Below are 19277 nucleotides of genomic sequence, written 5' to 3'. Positions count from 1 at the left end.
TAAGGCTGGGATGTCATTAAAGTTCATGTGCGTGTAAAGGCAGGCGTCCCAATACTTTTGGTACTATAGTGTACCCGCCTATCCAAACATAACTAAACTATGAACCAACATGTGTAGTACTCTCTGACCTTGTGCTGCATTGTCGCTCTCCACCATGCACCTTTTGGCAATTACCAGCTGGGGAATTGGAGGGTTGAATAGGGAATTTGATTTTAAATGTTTCCTTAGCAATTATTTAAAAAAAAAAAATTTCACATAATTTTGTATTTTTATTTTTATGTATATTTATTTTTATTGTTTATTTTAAAATAATACTTTTTGACAAGTGGTTCCGATTGATATGGGTGTAGAGGATTATCAGTGCTGCTGGTTCCAAGTGATGGTTATTTATAGGTGAGGTATTAGCGACAATTATGGGGTTAAGCCATATTTTTACCGCCCCTTTTTATGACATGTTTTACCGCCCTTTTTATGACATTGTAGTTGGTCATATGTATGTTGGTGGGTGACCAAATGCATTTCAATAATGACCTTTTATCATATACAACATAGGGTTTGATAAGTGTACATTCTTGTTATACACTCGAAGGTGTGCACATATGTGTATTTTAATCGAGTTAAGCAGAATCTTTGGATTCCTCTCAGCTTTTATATAGGTTTGATATTAAAATTAGGGATATTTGTGCAGCTTCTCATTATGGAATTCTTATGATTTTATTGTATACGATTAATTGTTAAATGTTATGTTTTGTATGTGCTGATCTGTGGATGGGATTGTGCCCTCACTCCATATCGCCGTCTAGGGTTCAAGCATTATCTTATGGAGTTCTTTTTTCTGCTGATTTGGCCCTCAAGTTACTTAAACTTAGCAGGAAGGAGCGTAGATAGTCCTAATTGGTGTCACCTGTTAGGGTAGTTTAGCAAGAGGGATTAAGCTTATGAGTATTTGAATGTCCTTGTACTACACTAAAATGGCCGCCGGACATGTAATAAACCACAAGAAAATGGCCGGTGGAAAATAATATGTTTCGAACTACAAGAAAATGGCCGAAGGCCAGGTATTTAACATACAGCACCACCGTCCAATTAGCAATACCCTGATGAAGATACAATATTTCCCTTGTATCGAAACGCGTAGGGGAGGGGACTGGACGGCGCAGGAGACAGCTGGTCTACCTTATGGAGTAGGAGCACACAATCTCATCCAGGGCTTGGCGCTAGTAAGGCATGCTGTAGAGCAGTGCACTAACGCACCAGACCCATGTGAGTACCCTATAATAGGGCTTTGTTTGCAGTGAATAAAATCTTTTAAAATGGTATCACACTATGGAGTTTCTTTTTGATATTTATATGTGAGGAGGCTACATCTTTGAGCAGTGTTTGGACCTTGCAACCTGACCTGGAATCTGTTTTGATGATTAAAAAGCGTGTATTGACCAAACTTAATTGCGAGGTCACACGCTCTGAGGTGAGCGGTCATTACCTTGAGGTGGGGAGCACCTGAGTGTAATCACTGCTGCAGACCGATATGTCACCTATCAAGTCACGTTTATTATTGCTGTATTAAGGACACTGAAAACTGATCCTGGGTGGTCAGAGTATCACGGACTTATCTGCACTTGAGCACTTTATGGATCACTTTTGTATCAATATTTATATTTTATGAAATGTGTGTATATTCACGCTATATGATGTTGTAAGCTGAATGACGACTATAGTCGCTTATATATTATTATTGTTATATTCTTGGATTTGATTTAAAGGCACATCACTTTAATTAACAATTTTGTTTTTTAGGTCAAAAGGGGATAGCGCAGCACATGATTTATTTATTTAAATATAGTGTACCCGCCTATCCAAGCATTACTAAACTACGAACCAACATGTGTAGTACTCTCTGACCTTGTGCTGCATTATCACTCTCCACCATGCACCTTTCGGCAATTCCCAGCTGTCAAAATGACAGCTGGGAGTTGCTGTGTAGATATAATAGCTGTAATAGCTGATGCTTTCAAACACGGACAGTTTGGCACAGTGTTTGTAAACCCGTTTCTGATGCTGAATAAAGAGCTACAAAGTAGCATTGTTACTTTTGCCTTTACTCTGTTTCAAACTCTGTACGAAAAAGCAATGAAAACGTGATAAGTAAAAAAAAAAAAGTTGTTGGTTTTGTTAAATAACATTTGTTTTTATTTAACCCTTTATTAACACTTAATTTACCTTAATCAGCCCTAATTTACTCCTTCTTCCCCTTTTCCCCTTAACTATTTACAGTTGATGGATATTTTTCTAAACATTATTGTTTCATTATTTTTTTTTTTTTTTTACAACTTGAATTTTTTATTTGAAAATGTAAGAAAAATACAGTACAAAGTCAGAATTATTGCATAGTTACAATTGATTACTGTGACGGAATGCATGGCATCCAGCCTGGGTGCTTCCGCCAGGTATTATAGCGAAATATTGCACTGAAGAACTAGAGGACACTAGCTTAGGTGCAAACTGGAACTCACGTTATTGTAAACTCACATATAGTTACATAGTAGGTGAGGTTGAAAAAAGACACAAGTCCATCAAGTCCAACCTATGTGTGTGATTATATGTCAGTATTACATTGTATATCCCTGTATGTTGTGGTCGTTCAGGTGCTTATCTAATAGTTTTTTGAAACTATCGATGCTCTCTGCTGAGACCACCGCCTGTGGAAGGGAATTCCACATCCTTGCTGCTCTTACAGTAAAGAACCCTCTACGTAGTTTAAGGTTAAACCTCTTTTCTTCTAATTTTAATGAGCGGCCACGTGTCTTCTTAAACCCCCTTCTTCAAAAAAGTTTTATCCCCTTTGGGTCACCAGTACGGTATTTATAGATTGAAATCATATCCCCTCTCAAGGGTCTCTTCTCCAGAGAGAATAAGTTCAGTGCTCACAACCTTTCCTCATAACTAAGATCCTCCGGACCCTTTATTAGCTTTGTTGCCCTTTTTTGTACTCGCTCCATTTCCAGTACATCCTTCCTGAGGACTGGTGCCCAGAACTGGACAGCATATTCCAGGTGCAGCCGGACCAGAGTCTTGTAGAGCGGGAGAATTTTTGTTTTATCTCTGGAGTTGATCCCCCTTTTAATGCATGCCAATATTCTGTTTGTTTTGTTAGCAGCCACTTGGCATTGCATGACATTGCTTAACCTATCATCTACTAGGACCCCCAGGTCCTTTTCCATCCTAGATTCCCCCAGAGGTTCTCTCCCCCAGTGTATAGATTGCGTTCATATTTTTGCCACCCAAGTGCATTATTTTACATTTTTCTACATTAAACCTCATTTCCCATGTTGTTGCCCACCCCATTAATTTGTTCAGATATTTTTGTAAGGTTTCCACATCCTGCGGAGAAGTTATTGCCCTCCTTAGCTTAGTATCATCTGCAAATACAGAAACGGAACTGTTTACCTTATCCTCCAGGTCGTTTATGAACAAAATAAATAGGATTGGTCCCAGCACAGAACCCTGGGGGACCCCACTACCCACCTCTGACCATTCCGAGTACTCCCCATTTATCACCACCCTCTGAACTCGCCCTTGTAGCCAGTTTTCAATCCATGTACTCACACTATGGCCCATGCCAACGGACCTTATTTTGTACAGTAAATGTTTATGGGGAACTTTGTCAAGTACTTTTGCAAAATCCAGATACACCACGTCTACGGGCTGATTATATATACCACCAGTGCCGGGAAAAGGTCACTTAGAGCCCAGGGCAAACATGCCAAACTGCTCCCCCACAAGATGTATGAGCATTATGTGGCAGCAAATCACCCTCCCCCCCCTGGAAAAAAAACTGGGCATTAATCTGCATGATTACCTCCTAAGCATAAATTCCCTCTAATCCCAATACAGATTGGCCCCCTGCTAAAATTCCACCTCCCAGCACATATTTTTGCCCCCCTCCATCCCCCAAATCCCCCCCAGCACAAATGCCCGCCTCCCACCCAAAAAATTCACTCCTAGCACATATCCTCCAATCCATATCCCCCCTCCTAGTACAACCCCCCCCCCAATCACCCCTACTAGCACAACTCTCGCCCCACAAAAAAATAAATTCTCCTCCTAGCACAAATTTCCTCCCCTTCTACCATATCGCCTCTTCTATAAAGATACTGGACCACTGCGCAACTATAAATCTGAAATGAATCTCTGAGGAAGTCACGAGGGTGTGACGTAACGCTTAAGATGCAAGGCATAACCGGAAGCCGCTCACCGCGAACCAGAAGTGGTCACCGCGGACCGGAAGTGACGTATGAGCTGGTGAAAAACACACTGTTTCTGGTCTTTTTTTGGCTTATCCTTCATTTGTTTGATGTAAGCATAATTTTATCTTTAACCTCCCTGGCAGTTTTCCCGAGTGTGGCTCAGGGTTAAAATTCAGTACCATTAGCGGTAACCCCGAGCCACACTCGGGATCGCATTGCAGGATCCTGGGGCGGCGTTACTTACCTTGTCCCCGGGATCCTGCGATGTCCCCCGCAGTGTCCGAGGGCTCCGTCCTCCTCCGAAGCCTCTCCGTGCCAGGCTCCGTTCCCTGCGAGCGGCGCGACGCACGGGGGCGGAGCCTGGCGGCAAATTCAAAAAAATGTCAAAAGCATAACACATACAGTACTGTAATCTTACAGATTACAGTACTGTATGAAATGATTTCACATCCCTTTTGTCCCCAGTGCTTTGTCCTATGCCCTGCATGCAATTTTACATGATATATACTGTTCTTTCTGCCTGGAAACTGGAGATTGTCCATAGCAACCAAAAAGTGTCCCTTTACGTCAAAAGTGGCTTTAGACCAGCTAGAAAACAGCGATAGTAAATTAGAACACTTGCAGAATTGAGCAATAGTGAATTGTGGGGAAATTTATTTTATTACTATTTTTTTTTTTTAATTATTTATTTTTATTTATTATATTATAATTTATGTTTTTGTGTTTCAAACTTTATCATACCCGGGATATCTACTAGACTCTGGTTTGGACAGATTTAAGTGTGTTATTGTTAAGAATTACAGACCTACAATATAAAACGCCAAATTTCCATGCAAAATAATGGTACCGCTTTCAGCACCTAAAATCCGAAATAATCATACCGCCAGGGAGGTTAATAAATTGGTCTTTTGTGGTAATACACTATTGGAGGCTATTCCTTTACATGTGAATCTGGATACCGGGCTGGAGGAGATATTCACCTATTGCATCAAGAATCCATCCCCTATCCAGATTGAGTGTGGGCTCCAACACCGAGGTGATTGTCCTAGGAATGGTTCAAGGCATTTGATCCATGCCCTCAAGGTAAGAGCAATGGGAGCACAATGAAGGGATATCATTTGAACAAAGGTCAACACATTATTTATTTTTTATCTGCTGGTGAAGACTCTTGAATTTACACATTGGAATTTTTTATTTGAATTTTTTTATTCGAACTTTATTTAGTATTTTCACTGAATACATTGGGTGTTTTGCACATCATTTTGAACACTTTTTTCTGAACATTCATTGTATACACCCCCTTTTTTATGTTTATAGCTTGCACATGTATTGTGTTATGTATTGATCATTCCTATTCTGTTACACATGTGAGCACATTTTTTGTAGATGAGTTTATTGGTGGAAAGTTTTATTATTGGTTGGTGACTTTGCCGCACACACGATTATTTTCAGCACTTTTCTCAACCATTCACTGCAACTGAGATTTATGCGCAAGATCACATATAATTTAATTATATACTTTATATCGCCTCTTCTAGCACAAACCCCCCAGATCCCCTCCTAGCACATATCCTCTTCTCCCATCCTCCTCCTAACACAAATCCCGCTGAATCACCACTCCCAGCAGCCCCCCACCCCCACATTTCCCCTCCTAGAACAATTCTTTTACCCTGTTGCCCCCCAAATTCCTCCCCCTAACAAAAATCCCCTCAATCTCCTTGCGGTCCCCCCACCTCACATGATACCACAGTGCACAGGGCACCTGCCTCCTGCCCACCCCTTGTCCCGGGCCTGTATATCACACAAAATCAGATAAGAGCTTGATCACATTATGGAAACAGAAAGATAATTAACATAGCTAAGAAACAGCCAACATAAACAGTAATCTAAATAGATAGTAGGCTAACTAGTGACCTAGACAAGCCTAGGTGTCTCAGTGTCCACCCAGACTTTTCGAAACCAGTTCCCCAGTAAGAAAACCTAATGCTGTCCAACTCTCAAAATGGATTAGCAGACAGACAGAAACAATAGGTGACTAAATTACAATTAGAATTCACACACAGGAGGCACACAATTGGAAAATTATACCATGAGAGAAAGATGCCTCAGTAAACAGACTATAGCAGGAGACCCCAGCATCAGGTTGTTTTGAGATGATTATATTAACATCTGCTCTGAGTCTCACAATGCTAGTTTGGGCACAAATGCCCCAAATCTGTATCCAGGTCCTAGGTTCCCAGAGTTTGTTTTCAGGGAGACGGCCCAGAATCCAAAGCAAGACCACTCCAAGGCTCCTACAGGTACACACCTCCCAAGAATCGAGCCCCCTCAAAAGCCAGGGCCCATAGTCAGTAGGCAAGAGGATACCCTGCAGTCCCCTCCAAAAACCTCTGACCTGGTTGGGTCTATCACAATTACAAAATGTACTGGTATAGTATAGAAAACATAAATAGATTACATTTTAGCTTAAATGAATGGTTGTGCACTTCTCAGAGGAAGGCAGCATATACACAAGCTAACAGGTCAGCCATAGGTCTTCCTGGAGCAATATCTTGATAGGTAATGGATCAACATAAGAAAACCACAGAGAAAGAACAAACAAAAAGAAAGGTGGTCCAAGTTGCAAGGCAATACAATACAACTCAAAGTCATATATAGACACTCCTAGGCTCAATATTTGCATGGCCAGCCCTCTTACGGGTATAAATATGTGCAGTTCAAGGAGAAACATTAGACATCAAATGATACTAAAGGGTAAAGTATATTTTGAGTGGTGAAGCCACAGAGCCTGTCTATTGCAAACAAAGCCAACCTGATCCTTTTTCACCATCATTGGGAGGAGCAGGTACGTACAGGAAGCCAAGAACTTAGCATAAAAATTGACATACGTATTCAAGAGAAGCATAGGACATAAGAGGGATCAGTCCTAGGCTTGGGAACTCTCACCATAATACCATCCGAGCTCTCGTTGGGAAACATTGGAGCATTGAAGGATTCTTCTAAATATGGGGTGAAATATCTCTCAATGGTTTTATAGTATTTATTACCGAATCCATCTGCTCCAGGTGCCTTCTCCAAGTGAAGTGTCATGTATGGCTGAGGATTGTGGACCTCCTGAGCAGCCAGCACAATTATTGGCAGTGTGCTTGGGAAGCATGCCCATGTAGGCTACAGCTGACCAGGTTCAGAGATGCACTCAGGTGTAGAATTATAGGTAGGCATGTGCGCAGGAGTATTTTTCAGCTCTGGAATGCTGGGCTAACAGGTAGGCGGGAGTACTAGCAAAAGTCACTTGCAGCACAAGGGTGCTGGACCTACAGAGAGACAAGAGTGCAGAAGTTCCTAGGAGGACTGGAGTACTAAACCTCACTGGAACACAGGAGTGATGAAATGTATAAGGACCATAGATTTGCATAGGTGGCCCAGAGGAAGTTGGAGTCAAGGCTAGGCAACATATCTATTGGCACTGGTGGGGAAACACAGTGTACCCACACGTACAGTGAAGATGAGAGCCCCTAGAAGGTCAAAGGTTCAGAGTCTAAGGCCCTGATGCACAACCTGCGGCCCTTTAGTATATGATGTGCGGCCCTCGGCAGTGTGTAGTGGAAACATTGATTTGCATAATAGCATCAATCTTTACTACCCTCACAGACATGGGTGTAGCATCAGGGGTTGCAGGGGTCACAATCGCAACCCCGCCCCTAGCTCCAGGGGGCCCTTGCAGCCTCCGTGTCATATCATATCCTCCACAAAATCCAGCTCCGATCTGCCCTAGGGCCCCATAGCCACGCTCCAGTACTGGGTTTCTACTTTGCCTTCCACAGTCTCCACCCCTCTGTTCCCATTAGCTGGGGAGAAGCTGTGAGCCATTTCCTGAATGGAGAGGAGCACGAGGTGAGAACAGCCCAGGATGGGGAAGTGTCTGTGCTGTGTGCTGGCAACATGGAATGGTAACCAAGCTCAACAAGGCAAGAGGAGGAGAGTGCCGTCCTGTAGCCACGATGGGACCAATGTCACTGGTTAGGTATGACACTGCTCAGTATCTCCTATCACCAGCTGGCATTCTCTGTACCCCCCCACCCAGGGATGTCTACTTACCCCACTTCCCTGACAACTGGGGAAAAGACACACATCTCCGGGAGGTGACCTTCCCCCAACACCTACCAACACTAACAGAGAAACCTTCAGAAATTGCTAAAACAAATCCCTTAACACCTCCTCGGGGGGGGCCTGAAGGGCTGCAGGCTCCAGATTTTTGTGTCACATGGCTTTGCCCTCCCAGATCTAAGTTGCCCCCCCCCCAAAAGCCCCCCGACTACCCCCTCCACCCTGCATGCTATGTCCGGCTGCTGAGCTCCTTTCCCATTACAGCACTCTATCCTGTTCCTCCTCCGCAGGGCTGAAATCACATTACTTTACAACACAGCCAGGTAGCCATGATCTGCACAGGGTGTATCTGCCTACTGCAACTACACTGTCAATCCGACCAGAGAATTTCACAGGTCAGAAGGGAAACATAAAAGCCAGATACACCCTGTGAAGGCTGATAGACTGTGTGTAAAGGAATGTGATTTCAGCCCTGTGTAGTGTGGGGAGCTGTATACAGTGCTGGGATGGGAAAGGAGCTCTGCCAAGTGATCTGCCAGGGGTCCCTGTCCTCTGATTCTCCAGCGGTAATCCCTGTCCTCTGATTCTCCAGCGGTGATCCCTGTCCTCTGATTCTCCAGCGGTGATCCCTGTCCTCTGATTCTCCAGCGGTGATCCCCGTCCTCTGATTCTCCAGCAGTGATCCCTGTCCTCTGATGTAAAGAGGAACTTTGGGAACTCAAAACCACTTTGAGTCTCTTGGCATGCGGTGGATGTATCTGCACACACGTTGGAAGTAGTGGGGGGGGGGGGGTCTATAAGTCAACTTTTGCATTGGGGCCCACAAGCTACGCCTCTGCTCATGTATCATGTTTCGTATTGTCTTCTGCAGCATATCCCTAGCCACAAATGTAGCATGTCCACACTCTCTGACCCTCATTTCCTCTATTAGGTCTGCAGTTACTGACAGTGCTCTCAAGAATTACATATACTGAACATTATATGCGGCCCCTTGGTGATGTCAGGGGCTGCATTTGAGGACCCCTTTAGCTCATAAGTTGGTAACCACTGGTCTAAGGAGCCGCATTGTCTTCCGCAGAGCCCCTATAGGTGGAGGTGGGTTCTGCTGCAGATAATTCCCAGGTTGTGCAGCTCTGACAGGCAGCTACTGGGAACTAAGTACTGATATATTGGTAAAAGTTCCTTATGGCGTGAGATACTGGGATCACAGGTCAGTAGGTAGTACAGGCCAAGCTGGAATGAGTGCATGAAAACACACAGAGGCACTGGGAATGGAGTGGGTGAGACATACAGGATCAGAAGGAGTGGGTAGTTGTACACAGAGACACAACAATGTATGTAACCAGCACAGGAAAAATTCAAAGCCTTCCAGTCTAGCAAAGATCTCACCCTGGTGAGAAGCCATATTACTGTTCTGAGTGTAGAGAGAGCCACAACTAAATGGACACTAAGGGGTCTATTTACAAAACAGGTACATGAATGTCAGAAAATGCAAGTTTTGACTGAAATGCAACATGCAAGTTGACTGAAATGTCCCATATTTTTTCCATGAGATTTATACCTGTATTGTCAGCTCCATCTAGTGGCAAAATATGGTAAAGCTTAGTCAAATACCACAATGAGATAACTATACTGCATTATGGCCACTAGGTGGCACTGAGTATCATAAGAAATAAGTGTGCTCATCATCTCCATCTAGTGACCGTAATGCTGTTTTCACAGATTCGGAGAGTATAGCCTGACAATGTTTGATTTTGCCCCATTTCCACAGTAGGAATTTACACGTAGTTTCAATGAATGCGAGGAAGTGGGGGATGCAGCAACTGAACAAGGAACAAAAAGTAGGAAGTGACGTAAGGGGTGTATATATTTAAAAAAGTAGCAGAGCTGTTCAGATAGGAAATGATGTCAGGGAATGATGTAAGGTACAGACAGGAAATGATGTAAGGTACAGACAGGAAGTGATGTCAGGTACAGACAGGAAATTATATAAGCAGAGCTGTTCAGGTTCAGACAGGAAATTATATAAGGTACAGACAGGAAGTGATGTAAGATACAGATAGCAAAATATTTAAGGTAAAAGCAGGAAGTGATGTAAGGGGTGTATTTATAAAAAATAAAGCAGAGCTGTTCGCCCATTGACACTGTATGTTCATTCTGTGGGAATGTGGAGGAATCGAAAATTCTCAGGCTATATTCTCTACAGATCGAATGTGAATAGGGAAAATACTGCATTATGGCCTCTAGATGGAGCTGATGAGCATACATAGTTCTTAAGCTACTCGGCTCCATCTAGTGGCCATTTTGCTTTAGCCAAGTAAACTAAGTTTTTATAGGTTTCAATATGTTTCTGTATGGAAAGGTATATATTGTGTTTTCTGTTCTCAACATGGATGAACATGACAGCTTCCCCAACCATGTAAGTGAATAGGCCTGGTGATGTCACTGGTTGCTAAGGATACAGCAGGTGATGGCACCCTCTGCCTCCTGAGCAACCACTGGCGATAGATTTGCTTACACAGCTGGTAGTCCCTGGCCACATAAGCAAAGGGGCAGGAATGGGGGGCGTGACATCATAGCCTAAACATATAGCCACATAGCCATAATAGGTCAATGATGTCACCCCTACCCTGGTCCCTTCCCTTTTGCCGGTAACGGCTCAGGGAGCTGTTTTTCAGCAAGTGTCTGTTTTTTGGGGTTTTTTTGGCACGTGTCTTTCATCATGGTTGATGAGGATCTACATCACTGGATGACGTTGACGATGGATCTGCTTTTCTTTACATTTTTTAATCAACATGGGTGAAGGAGACTGGCAGGGGAGTCAAAGGGCCTACTAAAACATGCCCTGTGTACTTTGATGAAGCTTTTTGGTGTCTGTTTCTTTCTCCAGGTGGTGCTGAAAAACAACAGTCAACATGGCTGACTAGAACAGTCTATAACAGTGATGGCGAACCTTGACACCCCAGATGTTTTGGAACTACATTTCCCATGATGCTCATGCTCTCTGCCGTGTAGCTGAGCATCATGGGAAATGTAGTTCCAAAACATCTGGAGTGCCACGGTTCACCATCACTGGTCTATAATATCCAACATATCCCAAATGTGTGCAGGAACAGAGCCAGGAACTGTAGAAGGTAGAGATCACAACTGGAGTGTCCAAAAGATAGAAGAAGCCAGCAAACGTCTAAGTAAACCAGACTCCCACTACAACTGGAATATCACTTCTGTAGGGTTGTACGCCCTTAAAACGAAATTTCTATTATACTGTTGAACTAAACAAATCATCCTGCGAAAGATCAATTGTCAGCAGCATCAGCAGGGGTGTGTTTTTTGATGTCTAATTAGATGTCCTTTCTGAGTGAAACATTTCCCGCACTCTGAACATGAATACGGACGCTCACCCTTGTGAATCCTCTGATGTGCTTGAAGGCTTCCTTTGACCGTAAAATATTTCCCACACTCTGAACATGAGAAAGGAGTCTCACCTGTGTGAATTTTCTGGTGATCATTAAATACTTTTTTATCAGTAAAAGTTTTCCCGCACTCTGGACATACAATGGTCACCCTGGTGTGGGATCTGAGATGTATAAGAAGTTCAGAATTCATCCTAAAAGATTTCCCACAACCCAAACATGACAATGAACTCTCCTCTGTGTGAAGTCCTTCTTGGCTTGGAGAAGATTCCTTGAGGTTAGATGGGTCTTTTGGTCTATCTGCACTGTGAAATCCCCAATTGATATCTGAAGTCAAAGTATCTGTGTTTCCAGAAGTTTCCTCGGGATTAGGGAGATCCTTTGATGTCTCCAAACAGTAAGGCCTGTGAGGAAGATTCTGAGTAATGGGATTTAACCCTGGAGAATTTTGCCTGTTGCCATTATTTTCAGAGTTATAATATTGAGATAAAATAGGACCTCTTTGTGACAAATTTTCTACATAGCGTCCATCTGTTGGAAAGCGATTTAAAAAAATATATTTTACATTTATTTTTTAATTTATGTAGCAAGAAAATATATATAAAATGAGCATAGTATATTTTTTCATTTATTTCAAACTATGAGTTTACCATTTTTTAGTGATCACTGAAGATGCACCTTCCATATGGTGTGCAATACCTACCTCCACCTGATATTTTGGAAACATGATTGCGGTATATTGAGGAATAGAGATGGACCTTTCATATGGTGTCCAGTATCTCCTCCTCATGTGTTGGGAACATGACGTTATATTGAGGAAAGGAGATGGACCTTTCATATGGTGTACAGTATCTCCTCCTCATTTGTTGGGAACATGACATTATATTGAGGAATGGAGATGGACCTTTCATATGGTGTACAGTATTTCCTCCTCATGTGTTGGGAACATGACGTTATATTGAGGAATGGAGATGGATCTTTCATATGGTGTACAGTATCTCCACCTCATTTGTTGGGAACATGACATATTGAGGAATGGAGATGGACCTTTTATATGACGTACAGAACATTGGGTAGTGTGGTACATACAGAAGTTACGTTCTTTTGATCAGTCTACCATATGATTTATAATACCTCTTGTGTAGCAAATGTTCTGTGGTGGAGTAGATACATCAATGACATTATGCATTGAATATAATCTTTTCCTTATTGAATGTGTGAAATGTTATTACTGACAGAGATGTAGAAACCAGTATTTAACCGCTTCCGGACCAGCCACTGCAGCTTTACTGCGGCAAGTTGGCTCCCCTGCGCGAAACCACGTAACTGTACGTTGGCTCGCGTGGCATGGATAGCAGGCGCGCGCGTTTTTTTTCAAAATTGTCGCATTTTTTTGTTTATAGCGCAAAAAATAAAAACCGCAGAGGCGTTCAAATACCACCAAAAGAAAGAACATCAATTTTGTTTGGGTACAACATCGCACGACTGCGCAATTGTCAGTTAAAGTGACACAGTGCCGAATCGCAAAAAGTGCTCTGGTCAGGAAGGGGGTAAATTCTTCCGGGGCTGAAGTGGTTAACAATACCAAGACACCAATCATTTACAAACCAAATGACTATACATAGATCATATGACTAGAGTTCCTTTGAAATGATGATTCCTTCAATTTACAGAAGATAAGATGAATTTTTTATACTGACCTGGCTTCTCAACTTCCCTGGTCCAACATTTATTTGGCCTCATTTTGCCTAATCATGAGTTGCAAATTCACTATATTCATATCTCTTCCTTGACCATTGCAGTTCCCTCCTCGTTGTTCTACCTCGACACAAACTATCTCCCTTCAGTCTATTTTAAATGCGTCTGCCAGGCTCATCCACATTACCAACCACTAAGCATCCACCACCCCTCCACTAGCTTTTGCTCATCCAACTAATACAATTCAAAATACTAACAAAGCCATCTACAACTCTGCCCTCTACACCTCCAACCACAATCTCAAAATATATACCGAGATCATTCTCCCCTCTCCTACCAACACGTCATGCTCCCTATCTTCCTCGTCAGCTCCTTTAGAACTCCCAACCCTTGTCTGTCTGGCTATCTCCTACTCATATCTCTGTCTGCCTTTAGGTGATTCCCAAAATCACATCTCTTTAGGGAAACCTATCCCACCTCTGCTTAACAACTGAACTTTCACCTTCTCCATCGACTCATCTCCACACATTTATTACCTTTTTGTATCAATTGCACCTCCCTTCTAGATTGTAAGCTCTTACAAGTAATTTGTATTGTAACTGTACTGTGCTGTATGCCTTTATATTTAGAGATGCCTCTACAATTAAACCCCGAAAAGGGCAAAACGCATCTGAGGAGTTATCTACAGGTGGACAACAGGAGCTGAAGCCATTTTTTACCCATCTCATTCACATTTATGCAACAGGAAGTCAGTATCTGTGTGCAGAAGGACACTATTTTGTTGAAGTCTCCAGAAATTATGGCCACATCTGATAGTATATCATGAGGTATAACTCATTATGGCTACTAGATGTCATAGGAAATACTCATATTAGACAAAATACGGAAATTTTTTATTATGGCTGTGGTTTGTCACATCTGTATAGCATCTTATTTTCTAAATTAGGTGCTTATTACTTACCTGTGCCAATATCTTGGGAAGATTCCTCCTGTTTAGTTGTCATAATCATCTCCCCCTCCTCCATAGACTGCTGATCTCCAATCACCAACGACTCTTCTTCCTCTTTAATTTCAACTTTCATATCAATCAGATCCTTACCCTAATCCCCCAAATGACATAATACAACATCTGGAAAAATGAGTCCTACTACAACAGGACAACAGATTTTAGATTCACATTTAACTTCTAGGTGCTCCATTCCATCTACCTGATGATGGTGAGGGATCTCATGTTCTTCCTGTGTGGAATCCCGGGAATACAGAGAACGGGGAAATCTCTCTGGTGGGTTCCCATTACTGGATCCATCTGTAGGAAACACACACACTGACTGAATACATTGTTTCTATGTGTTTATCAGATGATGGGGGATCTAGGTGGACCCTCCGTACTGCTCTCTCCTTTACAATAAAGTCTCCTCTTACCCGGTGATGTGAGGGGCGGCTGATTCTCCATCATGACGTCCTTGTAGAGGTCCTTGTGTCCTTCTAAATACTCCCACTCCTCCATGGAGAAATAGACAGTGACATCCTGACACCTTATAGGAACCTGACACACACAATGATACCGTCACCATCCAGACACATCCCTTCTCTGTTACTGGATAATGTCCCAGAATTCCCACCACCGCTCACCTCTCCTGTCAGCAGCTCAATGATCTTCTTGGTGGCTTTTAGGATCCTCTTACCACTCTTTCCCTCTGTTGTTGGCCAGTGAGGTGGAGGCACTGTGATGGGAGATGTCCTGTGAAGACGTCTGCTGGGTGATAATGGATCACCAGATATTTTCTTCACTACTTTATAATCCTTTGTAAAGAGAGAAAGTAATAATTATCACTACAGACTTCCCAGAATCCTCCTCACCTCTCCGGTCAGGTCTGTGTTTTATTAATAGAGATAAGAGTGATGTCATGTGACCTCCCAGAATCCTCCTCACCTCTCCGGTCAGCAGGTAGATGATCTCCAAGGTGAGGTCCAATATCCTTTCATTCACGTGATTCCACACCTTCTCCATGCTCATTGAAGTGGTCATGAGATCCATATTCCTCTGTAGACGGATAATAAACTGAGAATTATCTGGACTGTACTGGGAAGAATAATGTTTGCTCAAAGTTCCTCCATATTTCTGGCCCCTCAGACTTATCCTCTTATGATATTTATGAGAAGGTATGGCACAAACATTTTTGGCTATGCTTCCTTTTTGATTTACAGAAACATATTTACTAATGATCGTCTGTGGTACTGAGTCAGCTGATAGCAGGCTATTGCCCCCAGAGGCTTTGGTATATATTAAGGGGATGGGGACCTCATGCTGTTTATTTCAGGGTGGGGGGGCCTTAAAATTCATACCAGACCTGAATGGCCTGGAATTAGTTATGGAGAACCCCACGCTGATTTTTTATATGTATGTGGGGGGTCCTCCCTCAAGAATCCCCAGCCATGTAAACAAAAGAGCTGGGGGTGGTTTAAAAAGCCAGCTTGGGGGTTCCCCCATAGTTCATATCAGGCCCTTTAGGTCTAGTATTTTCCTTTTCCTGATGTTGTTGAGGACAATGGCCTCTTTCCCTAATCCCTGGACCAGTGGTTTTTGGGGTCTGTGCGTAGGGGGCTTTTCAGCATCTGGAATAAGTAAAAGGTACATATCGCTACTCATTCATAAAAAAAATATATAAAGCGTAAATAAAAACACAACAGTTTTGACAAGTTTAAAGAAAAAAATTCAACTTGGCCCAAATGAACTATTTAGAGTGAAAAGAATCATGGACTAAAGTCCTAGTACTGTAGTTCAGTCTTCATCCTCTCCATATCCCGATCCAGAGAAGACAGAATGTCCATTATCTCAAAGTGATGAGAGCAAAACAACCCCGAGACAGCTTTATGGAGGGTGGATAAATGGTTCTATATTTAGGATGTATCTGGTCTATAAACCAGAGGCTCTGGATGGACAGTTAGTTCTATATTTGGGATGTATCTGGTTTATAAACCAGAGGCTCTGGATGGACAGTTGGATAAATGGCTCTATATTTAGCATGTATCTGGACTATACACCGGAGGCTCTGGATGGACAGTTAGTTCTATATTTAGGATGTATCTGGTTTATAAACCAGAGGCTCTGGATGGACAGTTGGATAAATGGCTCTATATTTAGGATATATCCACTTTATAAACCAGAGGCTCTGGATGGACAGTTGGATAAATGGCTTTATATTTAGGATATATCCGCTCTATAAACCAGAGGCTCTGGATGGACAGTTGGATAAATGGTTCCATATTTAGGATGTATCTGGTCTATAAACCAGAGGCTCTGGATGGACAGTTGGATAAATGGCTCTATATTTAGGATATATCCACTCTATAAACCAGAGGCTCTGGATGGACAATTGGATAAATGGTTCTATATTTAGGATGTATCCGCTCTATAAACCAGAGGCTCTGGATGGACAGTTGGATAAATGGCTCTATATTTAGGATGTATCTGGTCTATAAACCAGAGGTTCTGGATGGACAGTTGGGGAAATGGGCTGATATTTAAGAATCCTCGAGGCACATAATAAAGCATTACTCTCTCTATCTCTAATAAACTTCACAGTGACTATGGAGGAAGAGGACGGACATCACGGGGGGATTGCTGGGTATAAATATAAAATAATATCTTATTACCTCCTCTGTTGCCAGTTCCTGCAATGTCTTCTCTCTACTTCCTCCCAACTCACCTCTCACCACAAACTTCCAATCTGTACTTTACATCACTTCCCGTTTCTGTGTTCCACCAATGATATGTGGTATCACGCCTTGTGGAGAATATATAAACTGCAGTCTATATTCCTCACACTTTGACCGTGGCTTTGTCGAGCATTCTCCTATTACGTTGTAAAATCAGGCATTGAAAATTAATAAAATTACTAAATAAAAAAATAAATTGGATCACGCTCTAAAGTTCAGAAATATGTGAAACACGTAATGTTATAACACCAAATTGCTCTTCTTGTATAAGTATGTCTTATCCTAGAGTTTATACAAATAATATGTTAAAATGAGTACTAGAGCGCTGTGTAAGAATTTTTTGACCATTGATCCCATACCTTGCGAAATATTTTCATACCTTCCATGATCACCCACTTCTGTGCACCAATGGTTGCCACTAATCTTTTGGTTCTGAGATGGACAGTGTAAGCAATGTGTGTTAAGATAGCCATACTTGTATTGGATGTCCCCAGGAGAACACATGCCCTGGGATTTTCATACAAATTGTGCCAAACTCTTGGGTTCTGTGAACTCTGTAATGGTCCCATTGTGTAGTGTAGTAAGAAATGCAGACAAGGTATTAAGGTCGCCGTTGAAGTGGCACTATTGCTTTTTTTGTCTAAGTAGCGCATTTTTCCCATGTTTAGAACAATAGCACAGCAATACTGTATTTTGGACCAAGGTTAGGATGGGCACCGCCGCCTATGTACTCCAAACGTACTGGATGTGCATTTGATTTGGACATTTGTGTTGAAGCTCTACTCTGTGCCATGGCTATGAGCTCCTTTCTAGAGGTACTCTTACCAATATTATTCAGTATGTCATTTTTTCTTTCTAGCCTACAAGACCAGTGAACCACAATATATTCCTGCTTTCTCTTTGGGATAAGTAGTGACCCTAAATTCTTCTGGCTCATTCGGTTGGCCATGCAATTTTCACCCCCCCCCCTTTCTGGACTGAGTGACTTAGCTAGTGCAGATCTAATGGTAATGTTTTTATGTATGTAGTTCAGACTTCAAGCTCCTGAAGAAGTGCCAAGGCACGTAACATATAGAGCAATCTAGTCCGTGCCTCAACCACCAACCGCATCACCGTTGGAATTACCCAATTTACAATCAAGTTTATATTTGTTATTTCTGTATACAAGTGGTAACAAATTATACTAATGGTGGTATGAGTTTCATGTTAGGCTCCATGCTGGAATGGTTTTAGTTATGTGTATATACATGTTGTTTTAACAACAATTTTCTATTAAAGATATCATTTTTTTAACTAAGTTGTTACTGGTGTGCCTATAAAGCCCATTTTCAATTTCGCTTTTCGTTTTCCAATATAATTAGGATGTTAGCACACAGTTATCTGTGTATCTACAGTGCCATCCTGTGGCGACACATTTTTTAGAAACCATGAAATCAGACCGAGACAGAAGTACAGTTAAATCACACTTGTTTAATAAAAAAAATGTAAATAGAACAAACGTAGTCAAAACATAGCCCAAATTCAGGAACCGGAACGGATAGTCAGACAAGCCAAACGTCAGGGAGCCAGTGATGAGCATAGTAAAACAGCAAGCAGGATCTGGAGCCAGAATGGATGTCAGCCAAGCAAGTCTTTTAACAGGAATGCAGGAGAGCGTCTCTGTGATGTTGACTAAGGCAAAGGCAGAGATCCTCTGGGCTGGACAGCTTAAGTAGGCAGGACTGACGAGCAGGAAATCATCAACAGCTGAGTACCTGTGGATAGATAGGAGCTGGTAATTAGCCGACAGCTGAGCGGCCAGCTCAGAGAAGGAAGGGCTGACAGTATCCCTGTAATTTACAACTTCATGCTCCCAACTTTGTGGGAACAGTTTGGGGATGGCCCCTTCCTGTTCCAACATGACTGCGCACCAGTGCACAAAGCAAGGTCCATAAAGACATGGAAGAGCGAATTTGGGGTGGAAGAACTTGATTGGCCTGCACAGAGTCCTGACTGGAGAGAGCGGAGACTGCGAGCCAGGCCTTCTCTCCAACATCACTACCTGACCTCACAAATGCGCTTCTGGAAGAATGGTCAAACATTCCCATAGACA

General features: G+C 42.4%; 1 protein-coding gene across 1 annotated transcript; it reads right to left on the bottom strand.

Annotated features, from left to right (window-relative positions):
- Positions 1–8582: 8582 nt before the first annotated feature.
- LOC141104633 (uncharacterized) lies at positions 8583–17388 on the bottom strand. The gene is made up of 7 exons (XM_073594290.1): positions 17123–17388; positions 15399–15509; positions 15098–15268; positions 14888–15011; positions 14674–14771; positions 14427–14565; positions 8583–12298 (listed from the first exon to the last, which is right to left on the bottom strand). Exons 2-7 carry the CDS (start codon positions 15501–15503, stop codon positions 11667–11669), a joined length of 1269 nt encoding a protein of 422 aa, XP_073450391.1. The 5' UTR covers positions 15504–15509; positions 17123–17388; the 3' UTR covers positions 8583–11666.
- Between the last annotated feature and the right edge of the window lie 1889 nt (positions 17389–19277).

The sequence above is a fragment of the Aquarana catesbeiana genome, linkage group LG08, assembly GCF_042186555.1.
Source record: "Aquarana catesbeiana isolate 2022-GZ linkage group LG08, ASM4218655v1, whole genome shotgun sequence".
In the NCBI taxonomy this organism is placed as follows: Eukaryota; Metazoa; Chordata; class Amphibia; order Anura; family Ranidae; genus Aquarana; species Aquarana catesbeiana.
This window is presented reverse-complemented; position numbering and strand designations above follow the sequence as displayed.

Bases quoted from the DNA above. Each gene is read 5' to 3' on its own strand.
- LOC141104633 (XM_073594290.1), bottom strand. From the start codon at position 15,503: ATGGATCTCATGACCACTTCAATGAGCATGGAGAAGGTGTGGAATCAC. The intron at 14,772-14,887 runs GTAAGAGGAGAC...TGTTTCCTACAG, and splicing joins GCCGCCCCTCACATCACCGG to ATGGATCCAGTAATGGGAAC. The intron at 12,299-14,426 runs GTAAGTAATAAG...GCTTTCCAACAG, and splicing joins TTCCCAAGATATTGGCACAG to ATGGACGCTATGTAGAAAAT.